Source organism: Genypterus blacodes, unplaced genomic scaffold (assembly GCF_046128005.1).
Source record: "Genypterus blacodes isolate CSIRO-AG114 ecotype Tasmania unplaced genomic scaffold, CSIRO-AGI_Gbla_v1 ptg000038l_1, whole genome shotgun sequence".
Taxonomy (NCBI): Eukaryota; Metazoa; Chordata; class Actinopteri; order Ophidiiformes; family Ophidiidae; genus Genypterus; species Genypterus blacodes.
In genome coordinates, this window is record NW_027466851.1 from 1,016,815 (window position 1) to 1,028,282 (window position 11,468).

The 11,468-nt window shown below is 44.3% G+C and overlaps 1 protein-coding gene across 3 annotated transcripts; it reads right to left on the reverse strand.

The window, feature by feature from the left end:
* Nucleotides 1-252: 252 nt before the first annotated feature.
* On the reverse strand, nucleotides 253-11,207 carry LOC142996535 (actin filament-associated protein 1-like 2). Of its 3 annotated transcripts, none has more exons than XM_076147488.1 (16): nucleotides 11,034-11,207; nucleotides 6,639-6,773; nucleotides 6,208-6,282; nucleotides 6,000-6,061; nucleotides 4,782-4,896; nucleotides 4,465-4,688; nucleotides 4,188-4,367; nucleotides 3,777-3,863; nucleotides 3,470-3,530; nucleotides 3,088-3,326; nucleotides 2,793-2,902; nucleotides 2,583-2,700; nucleotides 2,184-2,268; nucleotides 1,638-1,804; nucleotides 1,375-1,485; nucleotides 253-1,216 (listed from the first exon to the last, which is right to left on the reverse strand). In XM_076147488.1, the coding sequence occupies exons 1-16, from the start codon at nucleotides 11,047-11,049 to the stop codon at nucleotides 1,190-1,192; spliced, it is 1,812 nt and encodes a 603-aa protein (XP_076003603.1). In that variant the 5' UTR covers nucleotides 11,050-11,207; the 3' UTR covers nucleotides 253-1,189. The 3 variants fall into 3 exon arrangements, with proteins under 3 accessions (XP_076003603.1, XP_076003602.1, XP_076003604.1); XM_076147487.1 differs by having other exon boundaries at nucleotides 6,208-6,285; nucleotides 11,034-11,206; XM_076147489.1 differs by lacking the exons at nucleotides 6,639-6,773; nucleotides 11,034-11,207 and having other exon boundaries at nucleotides 4,465-4,683; nucleotides 6,208-6,273.
* Between the last annotated feature and the right edge of the window lie 261 nt (nucleotides 11,208-11,468).

The window sequence follows — 11,468 nt, forward strand, 5'->3', positions numbered from 1 at the left end:
CAATGTTTTGTGTCAGAAGGTTCAAGTGTCTGTGAAGTCACAAGTCAGTGGTGTCAAAGTGATGCAAGTCACAGAATGTGTGTCCAAGGCAAAGCGTCATGTGACTCGAGTCCACATTTCAATTTGTTTTTGCCAGTGAGCGGAGTTCCGCCGGTCATGTGACATATGGACCAATCAGGGTCAGATGCAGGTGCCACATCTGTGTGTCACATCAGAGGCCTCACAGGTGGTGTTTGTAAATAACATTCTGAGTTCTTATGATCCAAACACTTCATGAAAATCTGCTTTAATGCCACTTTACAGATCAATGTTTAGTCAAAAATAAACAAAATGATTCTCCTGAGATTGTAAAGTATATAAATAAGATACAAACAAGTGATCATCAGTTATCATGGTGTGAGTAAATACACAGTGAGGAATGATATAAGGCTCTTTTGAAATGATACCACATTATTAATCAAATAAAAACCCACTTGGGATAAAAAACACATTACATTACATTTCGAACAAATTCACAACCTGAAATACACAAGGGCACAAGGGCACTAACCCTCAATATGCAAATTATGAAAAACAAAGTTTGTACAGGTTAGAGTAGAAAGTAAATGTATTGTAAATGTGAGGACTTGTGAGGGCATGAAAGCAGAGATTAGAAGCACCACGGCACTTTTACAGGGGAGCTGATAAGTACATTAATGTATCCTGTATAGTTTATCTTTTTGAAAGTCAAGTTAAGGGTCCATTCAAGGGCCTACACGTCTCACGTAATATGAATGCCAAATATCACTAAAATGCTACAGCCCTACAAAACATCAATATGCGAGTTCGGCTGGTAAGCAAAGTAATAATGTAATTTTCCTGTGAATCAAAACATTTTGGAACAACAAAAAACACAATACATGAAAATTGAACCCTGCTCAAATATTTCACACATGGTTTCTTGTAAAGATTTGTTTCCTCCAGCTTCTCTTGGATGGAGGCATGGCCCTCCTCCCACTCAGCCCTGTCACAGCCAGACCGCCTCCATGTCCACACTGAATGATGACATCAGCGATACCAGCCTGACAGGGAAGTGACATGTTAAACAAAACCTCATGAGTTACGTTATCTGAGTGTTCTAACAGCGTCCCGTAGATCAGATCTGAGTCACATGGAGGCAGAACTTCAGCCTTTGAACGTTTCCCACATGTCAGGAAGCAGCTTTGGTCTCCCATTCCTGTGAAAACAACCAGCAAGAAAACACGATGAAAGTGGCAGATTTGCAGTGTCACAAGATTTCCATTGACCAATCATGTTAACCTTTTCCCAGCTTAACTATGAAAATTATTATGATCACTAATAAAAGTTGTGGCAGACAGACAGGTCAGCACTCACCTTCCTCCTCTGGAAGACCTTTCCATGTTCAATGAACAGCGATGAAGGAGCTCGTCTCAGCGAGGTTTTAGCTGAGGCTGTCCGTCGCAGCAGAGGGTTCAGGAAACCCGTCTGGCCCAGCAGAGACAAACAGAGACCAGTTGAGACAAACGGAGACAAACACAGACCAGCAGAGACAGACACAGACACAGACAGACAGAGACATTCTCTCAGTTATATCACATTGACACATTGTGGGTCAGTGTGGGTCAGCGTCTTCCTACCTGAGCACGCTCAGTGCAGACAGCCAGTGACTGTCTGAAGGTGGTGCGCTTGTTTTGCTTCCCGCTAGATGCCAGGTTGATCTCTGACCCCGCCCTCAGCTGCACCGTCCTCTTCCCTGTCAGCTCCAGCTTCTGAATGCCTCGCTCCACCTCACCTGACTTCCTGTCTGAGACACCCCAACAGCAAGAAACATTCTCTCAGGGTCGGAGGGCATAGTTACTATAGGATACAGATCCATGACATAACTTACAGAGGGATCAGGGTCAAAGGACAGAGGCCAGAGGTCAACAAATTGTTATGTAACTAAACTTCTAGCTTCATGTAGAGGAGCTTTAGAGGCTCTAACACGTGTTCAAAGATCCATAAGGGTCCATTCAAAGACCTACAGAGCTGAAGAGAAGCACAATTATCTACACAATGACACAACTTACAGTGGAAACAAGTCCAGATAAACTTTATATACAGATAACAAATCAAATGAAAACAAAAGTTGTACATACATATTTGAACAAACAAAACAGACTGAAGTTCTGTCTGTCACTCACTGTGGCTAGTGAAGATGGTGTTGCTGTAGGTCACTGAGTCTTTGGAAGACAGCGAGCTGCATCGCACTGAATCCTGAGAGCTGAACTGTCAACAAAGACAATAATAATGTAAACAGAAAGAAAGAGAGAGAGAGAGAGAGAGAGAGAGAGAGAGAGAGAGAGAGAGAGAGAGAGAGAGACATGAGCTAGTTTAGCTAGTGGGTGGAATGTTGGCAGCCTTGTGAAATACTCTGTTTAGCTGCTGCCTGGACCCACACCAAAGGCTATAGACCTGCCGCTGCCCTGGACCAAGGCCCTGAGCTGGACCACCTGCAGCTGTTCAGGATTACAGCCTGAGGGTTTGAACACAACCCACACCTGTAACACCTGTAAGAGTGCTGTGCAAATCCCTGACCGCACCATGTGCTCCAGTATGGAGGTGTTGGAGTAGATGGGCTGGGTTGAGCCTGTTCCACTAAGATGGAAGGGGTCATCCATGTACGTGTTGGGCGAGGGAAACCTGCGCGTCTTCAGCCCACTGAGGGAAAAAACACCAGAAGAAGAAGTAAATAACTGGGTGGAGGTATGAATGAATGGATGGAGGGATGGAGGGATGGCCACGTCTCTTACCTGAGTGCTCCATCTGTGTGGTCCAGTGTGTTGTTGTTATGGTGACTATGATTGGTTGCTCCTTCCTGCAGCAGCTGGAGCCATCGCTCCTTATCATCACAGCTACTGGCCTGAATGAATGAATGAATATGCAAATAAATGTACAAATGTTTCCTCAGTACACGAATGTTCCAGATAGAGGACGTGAGCATAACGTCATCCTCATCAGAACTCATCAATCAGGAGGTCACGCCTCATGAATATTCATGCATTTACCCCTGGCAGGAACAGTAACAGCACAGTAACGTGACCTGACCTCCAGCACAGCCAGCTGGTCCCCGTGCAGGCTCAGAGTGATGCGGTACGAGTGTTGGGTGTCCGGCCCGGCTCGGACCTCGCAGCCGCGGAGCTGGACAGTGTACTGAGGAGGACGCTCCCTCTTTATCTCCTCCTCCTCCTCCTCTTCCTCCTCCTCCCCAAACATGTTGAGGAGCCCCGCCTCCACCTGACACAGCAGGCTCTGCCACTGACAGTTCATCAGCACGTTCAGAAAGCCTGTCCAATCACAGCACAAGGTCAGACGTCACAGCTGCACCAGAAAAGACTGATAAGAACACCACTAAACAGAGATGGAGGTTAAGGCCCTGGGTCACATGACTGAGTTGTTCTTGCGTGCGTGCGTGTGTGTGTGTGTGCACCTTTGTCCCTGCAAGGAGCTGAAGCTTTGTCCCCCTCAGAGCCACACTGAGCTGTGCTGGACTGCAGAGACACAAAGACGCATTTAAACTCAATTATTGTTGTTTCTAGAAATGCAGCTGATTACAGATCAACTTCTTATTATTCATTAGATCTATTTATTGTTCCTTTACATATTCTTACTGTAATTAAGAAATCATGATTTAATGCGTTCCTGTTTTCAAGAAGAAATGTTCAGTTGACAATAAGAAGCACTTTAGGGGAATTCACATCAGTGTGTGTGTGTGTATGTGTGTGTGTGTGTCTCACCCTGCAGGACAGCGGTTGGACGGCTCTGATCTGAGCCGAGGAGCTCTGAGTGTCCACTTCCACACCAGCACTCACCTCCTCTATCACCTGCAAGACAAAGGAGTTTCTGGGAATGTTTTGGTTTGCTTTGTTTGTGTGTAACGTTCCCTGGTGGTTGTGTAGTTCCTCTCAATAAATGTTCCCATTTGTTTATATTATGAAATCTTTACAGAGTCTCTAGGGACAGTTACCCTGAAGGTTTCGAGGAAAAAAAAGTTCTCAAAAAGAAGGAACCTTCTCTAGCACAAATCAATGAACACTGTTCCTAGGAACATTCAATAGAAGTCCTCTCAGAAACCCCTCCCAGATGTGATGCCCAAAGTGTGTGAGCGTGAAAGGAAGCTAGCGTGGTGAGTGTGTCTGGGCTCTGACCCTCCTCCACTCATCGGCCTGCTGGAAGGTGCTGTAGCCGAGCACCAGAGGGTCGCAGCCCAGCAGCAGCAGTTTCAGTTGGTGTTGGATCTTCCTGTTGCATTTTGACTTGTAGACCAAGTGACAACCTCGCAGGTTCAACTCCAGCTGAGGGAGCAGGTCCTGCGCACACTTATAACACTACACACACACACACACACACACACCTCTTTAAAACCCTAGACAGTTTCACGCCAGAACTACATTTATGACAACAAATATGAACACACACACTCACCAGTAAGACATTGTTTTTGATGATAAACAGCTGTTTGGTCCACTGACCGAGCCACTTCCTCCTCCACAAGTAGCCACAGAGGCGGGATTCGGGGGCGGGCCTTAGGCACGGCTGGGAGGCGCTCCATTGGATGTAGTGAGCCCTGTCCTTCACAAGCCCCTCCCCCTCCTCCTCTCCCTCCTCCCCGTAGGATTCGTAGTGACTGCTGTCTGACTCCGCCTTTTCTGAACGGAAAGATGTTTGATTTTAAATTTTGCAATCATGTTTTTTTCTCTGTGTGCGTGTGTGTGCGTACCTGTGTGTGTTTGTGTGTGTACCTGTGTGTGTAGCAGCTGTGTCAGGTACATAAGGCTCCGCCTCCTCGTAGGTATCATCATCATCATCGTTGTCACATCCCAGACCTCCCAGTGGATGGGGCGGGACCACTGGGCCCTGAATGTTACATCACAGATTTATAAACAAACTCCCAGAATGCACTGCTGCAGCACACAGCCAATCACAGAGCTTCACATTCTGCAGTCTGCTGCTGCTTTTGACAATAATCTGAGAATTTCTTGATGATTATTCCGAACAGAAATGTGGGAAAAATGATGAACTTGCCGCACTGCAATCTGTTACTTATCTGGTTTAAAAATAAGTTTAGATTTTTTTAACAATATTTCATATATATATATATCATTTTTTTCACTAAAAAATTATTGAGGATTGGCTTTAATGTTGTTCTTTCCAAAGAAGAAGTAAACCAACAACATCACAAGTTTATTTATAAGCTTTTCTTGCATTGGATTATTTCCAGACGTTCTTCAGAGTTTCACAGATTTGTCAAGAATCAAGAGGTTCCTTAAAACAGTTTGGTTATGGTGCAGATGTTGTCCAGCATTATAAAAAGGAAAAAAGTCACAAAACTACTTTAAACTCCAGATGGGGAAGTTTTATTGAAGTTATTTTGAGAATGTCTAAGGTTCAAGTTCTAACTCTATGTGTGGTGAGAGAGAGACAGAGAGAGAGAGAGAGAGAGAGAGTGAGAGAGAGAGAGAGAGAGAGAGAGAGAGAGAGAGAGAGAGAGAGAGAGAGAGAGAGAGAGAGAGAGGGAGACAGAGAAAGAGAGAGAGAGAGAGAGAGAGAGAGACAGAGAGAGATAGAGAGAGAGGGGGGAGGCAGAGAGAGAGAGAGAGAGAGAGAGGAAGTACAATGTTTACATGTGGGGCCGTCACCCCTCTGTCTGTCCTCCTATTGGCTGAGAGCTGTGTGGCGGGAGGAAATGATCACTGATGGCAGCTGATTAGCATCTGGGCTACGTGATGGACGGATAGAACACAAACACACACTCACACACATGCGGTAACCCTGCCATCTCCTCCCAAACCTCAGGAGGACTCAAGTCTGTCATTAGCAACCACATTACAAAGGAGCATCCACTCCTCCTCCTCTTCATCCTCTTCCTCTTCCTCCTCCTACTCATCCTTTGATTTGTTTTACTCGGAAATGTCCAAATATAGTTTGTGTGTGTGTGTGTGTGTGACTATATGACTCACCCCATTTTTCAGAAAGACAGTTGAATCCCGCTTTGAGACCTGCTCAGAGGACTGGAAACCTTCTGTACATGCACACACACACACACACACACACACACACACACACACACACACACACACACACACACACACACACACACACACACGTCACTTCAGTCTGCGTTAACTGTGTCTCTCTTATACAATATAAATGACTTATTAGCAGTACCTGTCCCGGGTGTGTCTGTCATCTCGTTGCTAGGAGACGATGATGGACAGCTCATGATCATGTACTCAGCATCTTCTACTGTAAACACAAGAAATCAATAATAATAATAATACTCAATTATCAGAAGACATCATTTGCACTTCTAGGATTTACTACATTAGTTTGTTGGTAACAGTTGTTGTTGTTGTTGTTGTTGTTGTTGTTGCAGTATTAGAATGAACAGTAATTGAACTCATAGTAATAAAGGAGAATGAAGTCAGTATCCCCCTGCAGCACTGTGACAGTAGTACAGTAGTGATAGTGGTAGTACAGCGGTCTAGTATCAGTCATCGTATCAGTCGTAGCATCAGTCGTAGCATCAGTCGTAGCATCAGTCGTAGTATCAGTCGTAGTATCAGTCGTAGTATCAGTCATAGTATCAGCAGCATTACCAGGTGTGCTGCTGGTCTGCAGACTGGACAGAAGTTCTGAGATGGATTTCTTCTGAGCCTGAGCGATGTAACTCAGGTTCTCTGAGTCCAGAACTGAAAGGAAGGACTGCAGGTCCCAGAGCAGCTTAGCCAGCACTGAAGGAGGAGGGGGGTGGGGAGGAGGGGGAGTGGGGGAGTCAATGAAACATGAAAACATCATTCATAAAGTCACAACTGTTTATGATATGAATGAAGCTGTTGTAGAGACACAAAACTCTCTCTGTCTCTGTCTCTGTCTCTTTCTCTCTCTCTCTCTCTCTCTCTCTCTCTCTCTCTCTCTCTCTCTCTCTCTCACACACACACACACACACACACACACACACACACACACACACACACACACACAGGGTCTTTGTTCACTGTGTTAAACATTTGCAGCGTCCAGCAGGTTATCAGTGTGTCTGTGAGTTTGTGTGTGTGAGTGTTCTGTCTCATCAGGTGAAGGTCGGAGCTGTAGGATGATGTGAAACAGAGCACAGAGGCATTCTGGGTATTAAAGCCTTCTTCATTGGCAACGACATTGGCCACAAAGAATCACATGAAATCCCAAAATCTGTTTTGAGAAAACAACAAATCATTTTATTTCATTTTGTCTGTTTTGCTTGTTTGTTTTTGTTTTCTACAAAACAAAATGTTTCTTCTTCTGTTTAGAAGATAAATGAGATGGAATGTTTTCAGTTTTGCAAAATGTTTCATAAATTAAAGAAAATAGTATTTGTGTCTTCAAAACAAACATCAGTCACTGAGGCACACACACACACACACACACACACACACACACACACACACACACACACACACACACAACCGCAACTTTACAGTCAAACCAAACTCCAACATCCGGATCAATAAGGCTGATTGGTGTGGATGGCTGGGGCCAGAGGACAGAGCAGAGGAGGACGTAGGACAGAGAGACGGTCTGGCCACCATTCTTCTTCTCTTCTTATGTCTTGACAGAGGAGAACTTGAATCAGGATCATGAGGAGGATCTGCTGCTCCCTGAGGCATCACTTCCTGTTTCAGCCCACACTTCCTGCTGATGGAGACCACCCAGTTGTTATCTTCTGTGTCTATCCACATTTCTGCCTTGCCATTTGTCCATTTGTCATCTAAAGTCTGTCCTCAACTGCACCGGTCTGCCAGAGTCAGAGAGACAACGTTCTACCAAATTACGATTACGCTTCTACTAAAATGTAAAAGAAAGAGAGTGAACAAACACCAGAGGGGGGGACAATGTAAGAAATGTGGAAACAGGCTGTGATTGTCCTGCAGGTCCACAGGGACAGACTGAGTCCATTCAGAGACAGCAAGCGAGTGGGAGACGAAGGTTAAACGTTTCTGATTAACTTTTCACTGCTGCTTAACATCTCCGCTTATCAGCCTGCTACTGCTTTAAACATGCACACAGACACACACACAGACACACACACACACACTCACTTACTTACACACACACACACAAACACACTCACCCACACAAACGCGCATCATAAACAAGAGGACATGTCAGAAAATATCTCACCCACAACACAGCAGCAACACACACACACACTTTGAAGAAGCCACACTGGTGAAATCTGCTCCACAACACAGGAAGCATGTAAACACAGCAGAGGGTGAAGACGGGAAGACTACAGAGGAGCTGCTTATCTGACCATCTACATCACATCCTGTCTGTGACACACACACACACACACACACACACACACACACACAGATGATGGACAGATAGTCGTCTGTACAGGGACTGAAAGTCTAAAACCCCAAACAAACAACAACTCCACACAAAAACTCAACACAGATCAAGAACACACACACGTCTAACAGCATAACCACAAACAGGATCATGCAGAATTGATAGATTGAATAGTTTAGTCTTTTAATGATGTGTTTGTTTATATACGAGAACACAAAGGCCCTGAATCCTAAAACATTAGTTTGACCTCCATTCAGTTTGAGCTCATCGTGTTCAATAAGACACCTGATCCTTATGAAGCCATGACTCGGTTCTCTGTGTAATGCTGAGCTTTCATGGAGTGATTGACTGATGGTTGATTGATTGATTGATTGATTGATCAGCTGCAGGCCTGATGTTCTGCTGTTCTGTCAGTTGCAGGTATAAGAAGTTGTGTCGTTTTATTGTTAAAACACTTAATAAACATGATGTTCGTCCTCGCTCAGCGTCACTCTGAGCTTCATCTGGATCACAGACTGCAGCTTTAAAACAACTTCAGAGGCAACAAAAAAAAAATGAAACGAGAAGAAAAGAAGAGAGAAAGACAAAACTGTGTGTGTGTGTGTGTGTGTTTGGGCAAGTTAGTGATTTAAGCTGCTTTACCATAAAACCCAAGGCCTCAAATTAGCTGCATACTCAGTCTGTGTGTGTGTGTGTGTGTGTGTGTGTGTGTGTGTGTGTGTGTGTGTGTGTGTGTGTGTGTGTGTGTGTGTTTGTGTGTATGTGTCCGTGTGAGTGTGTGTGTGTGTTGTGGTGAGGATGGAGCAGCTTTCTCTTTCCTACCATGGGCGGGCAGAAACGTTTATGTTGTCGGCCTGTTCCTCACTCTGAAGTGGTTCCATCCCTCACTTTGACCTCTGACCTTCAGCCCTACATTGAAACTCACTGACTGACAGAGCAACAGCGTTTCTATGGAAACCTTTAAAATGTCTCACGCCAATTGACAAATGTTTGTGTTTCTCTTCAGGTCTTTGAATGGACCCTTATGGATCCATGAACTCGGTTAAAGCCTCTAAAGCTCCTCTACATGAAGCTAGAGGTTAAGTCACATAATAACATGTTGACGTCTGACCTTTGACCCTAAACCCTCTGTAATGTTGTCATGGATCTCAAACTTGGTAGGCAGGTTTCCTGTTGGGTAAGGTCAGACTTTTCTGATAGTAAGTTCTGAGGTTCTCGAGATTCTGACGAAGACCAGAAGACCATGACTTTACTGTTTTTAATCCTTTGCTCGCTGAACTGAACCAGCAGCTGTGTTGTCGTGCTAATGAGATGAAAATGGGAACAGTGTCATGGACAAAGAGTTCATAGAGTCTAAACAGTCCATTAGCTTCAGTCCCAGAGGACAGGAGGAGGAGGAGGAGGAGGAGGAGGAGGAGGAAAGAATGATGAAGGGAGGAGGAGGAAGGACGATGGAGGGAGGACATGGGAGTGTTTCCGATTGCTGCGCCTGTAGTTAACATACCATCAGCCTGATAACGATGGTGATGGCTGAGTTTCACCAGCAGAGTTTTATTTAGCGTTCAAACACTGCAAACAAATAATCAGTCATTTTAGTCACAGTTCAGAAATTCAACTTCAAGTTGCTTCATGTTGCTCTGTGATTGGTCGTCTTACTCTGCTGCTTTAGCAGGATGAGACCCATCGACACAAAGGAGCTTATTTTGACAAACTTTAACAAGATTAGTTTTATGTTTATTTGGAATGTTGAAGAGTGAAACATCAGAAGGAAACAAAGCAAGAAAAAAATAAGAAAAATCAAAAACTTAGTGCTTATTCTCTTGTTTTACCTTATTATTTTTCTATCATTTCGTGCTCTAACACTCCGTCTGTCTGTCTTTGTGAGTCTGTTGTTTCTGATGAGCCAGACGATCAAAGTAAGTAAAAGTTTCCGCAGTTTGAACACGGACGCCTCCATGTTGACTTCCTGCTCTTTATATGAAGAGCGCCACAATCAAAAGTCCTGAAAACCCCTGCAATTTTCCCAGATGAACAGACATGAGCTCTTAGCTAATGTTTAAGCTAGCACACAAGTGATGTCACTTCTGTTTTCCAACAAGGATGTGATCCATCAGCTGGTATCGTGTGAGACCCAAGTGTCACACTGTTATCATGGTGTGGAACAACTTAAAGTTACATAATATAATTAACATAATGTTCAGCCCAAATACACAAATCCTAAAAATGGACAAACCTCTTCAATGCTAGCTGATGTCAACACTGAACCTGGACTCGCTGGGTCAGCGGGGTCACTGCTTCTCCCCACACTTTGATTCTTCACATGCTTCATTTCTACACATGAAGGCAAGTCAAACCAACTGTTTACATTCCAGTCACCAGTTCTAAAGCCAGATTAAGGCAAGAATCAAGTTTCATCGCCTTGATTCCATTTTGAGAATTTTCTTCTTTTAGTTTATCAAACAAAAATTAAAAGACTCACTTTGTCTCCGTGTAGGCATCTGGACTTCCTAGAAAAGTCATTTCTCTTCTAATCCGACTGAAACTTCTTCAAGCCTTTACCAGCAAGTCCAGATGCCTGAGATGAACTCTCCTTAGATACCAGGACCTGGAACCTTCACAGACATAAACAACATGAACATTATGATGATAAAGTCTGTTACCTTTCTGTTTGTCCATGTCTGCTCCCTCAGCGTCTGCTGGGCTTCAGCCCCTCAATCATCACAAGTCCAAAACATGAAAGAAGCCAAAACACTGAGAAGGAAGAAGAGATGGTTTTTCCCCTTTTCCCTCAGAAACTCTGTATGAAAGAGCTCAGCTTAGTGTGACATCAACACATGGGAGGAGAGAGAGAGGAGGGGCGAGCGGGAGAGAGAGAGAGGGGGAGGGAGAGAGAGAGAGAGAGAGATAGAGAGAGAGAGGGGGCAGCTCTTACAAAATCTCTTTCTCTGGTTGCGTTTTTGCAAAGAAATTGGTCTTTTATTAGTTCACGTCTTCTTCATTCATCTGTTACATGTGTTAACAACAATCAGAATGATAACATGGATGTGTGACTCAGACACAGCAACACACAGCTGATGTTCCAGCAACATACAGAA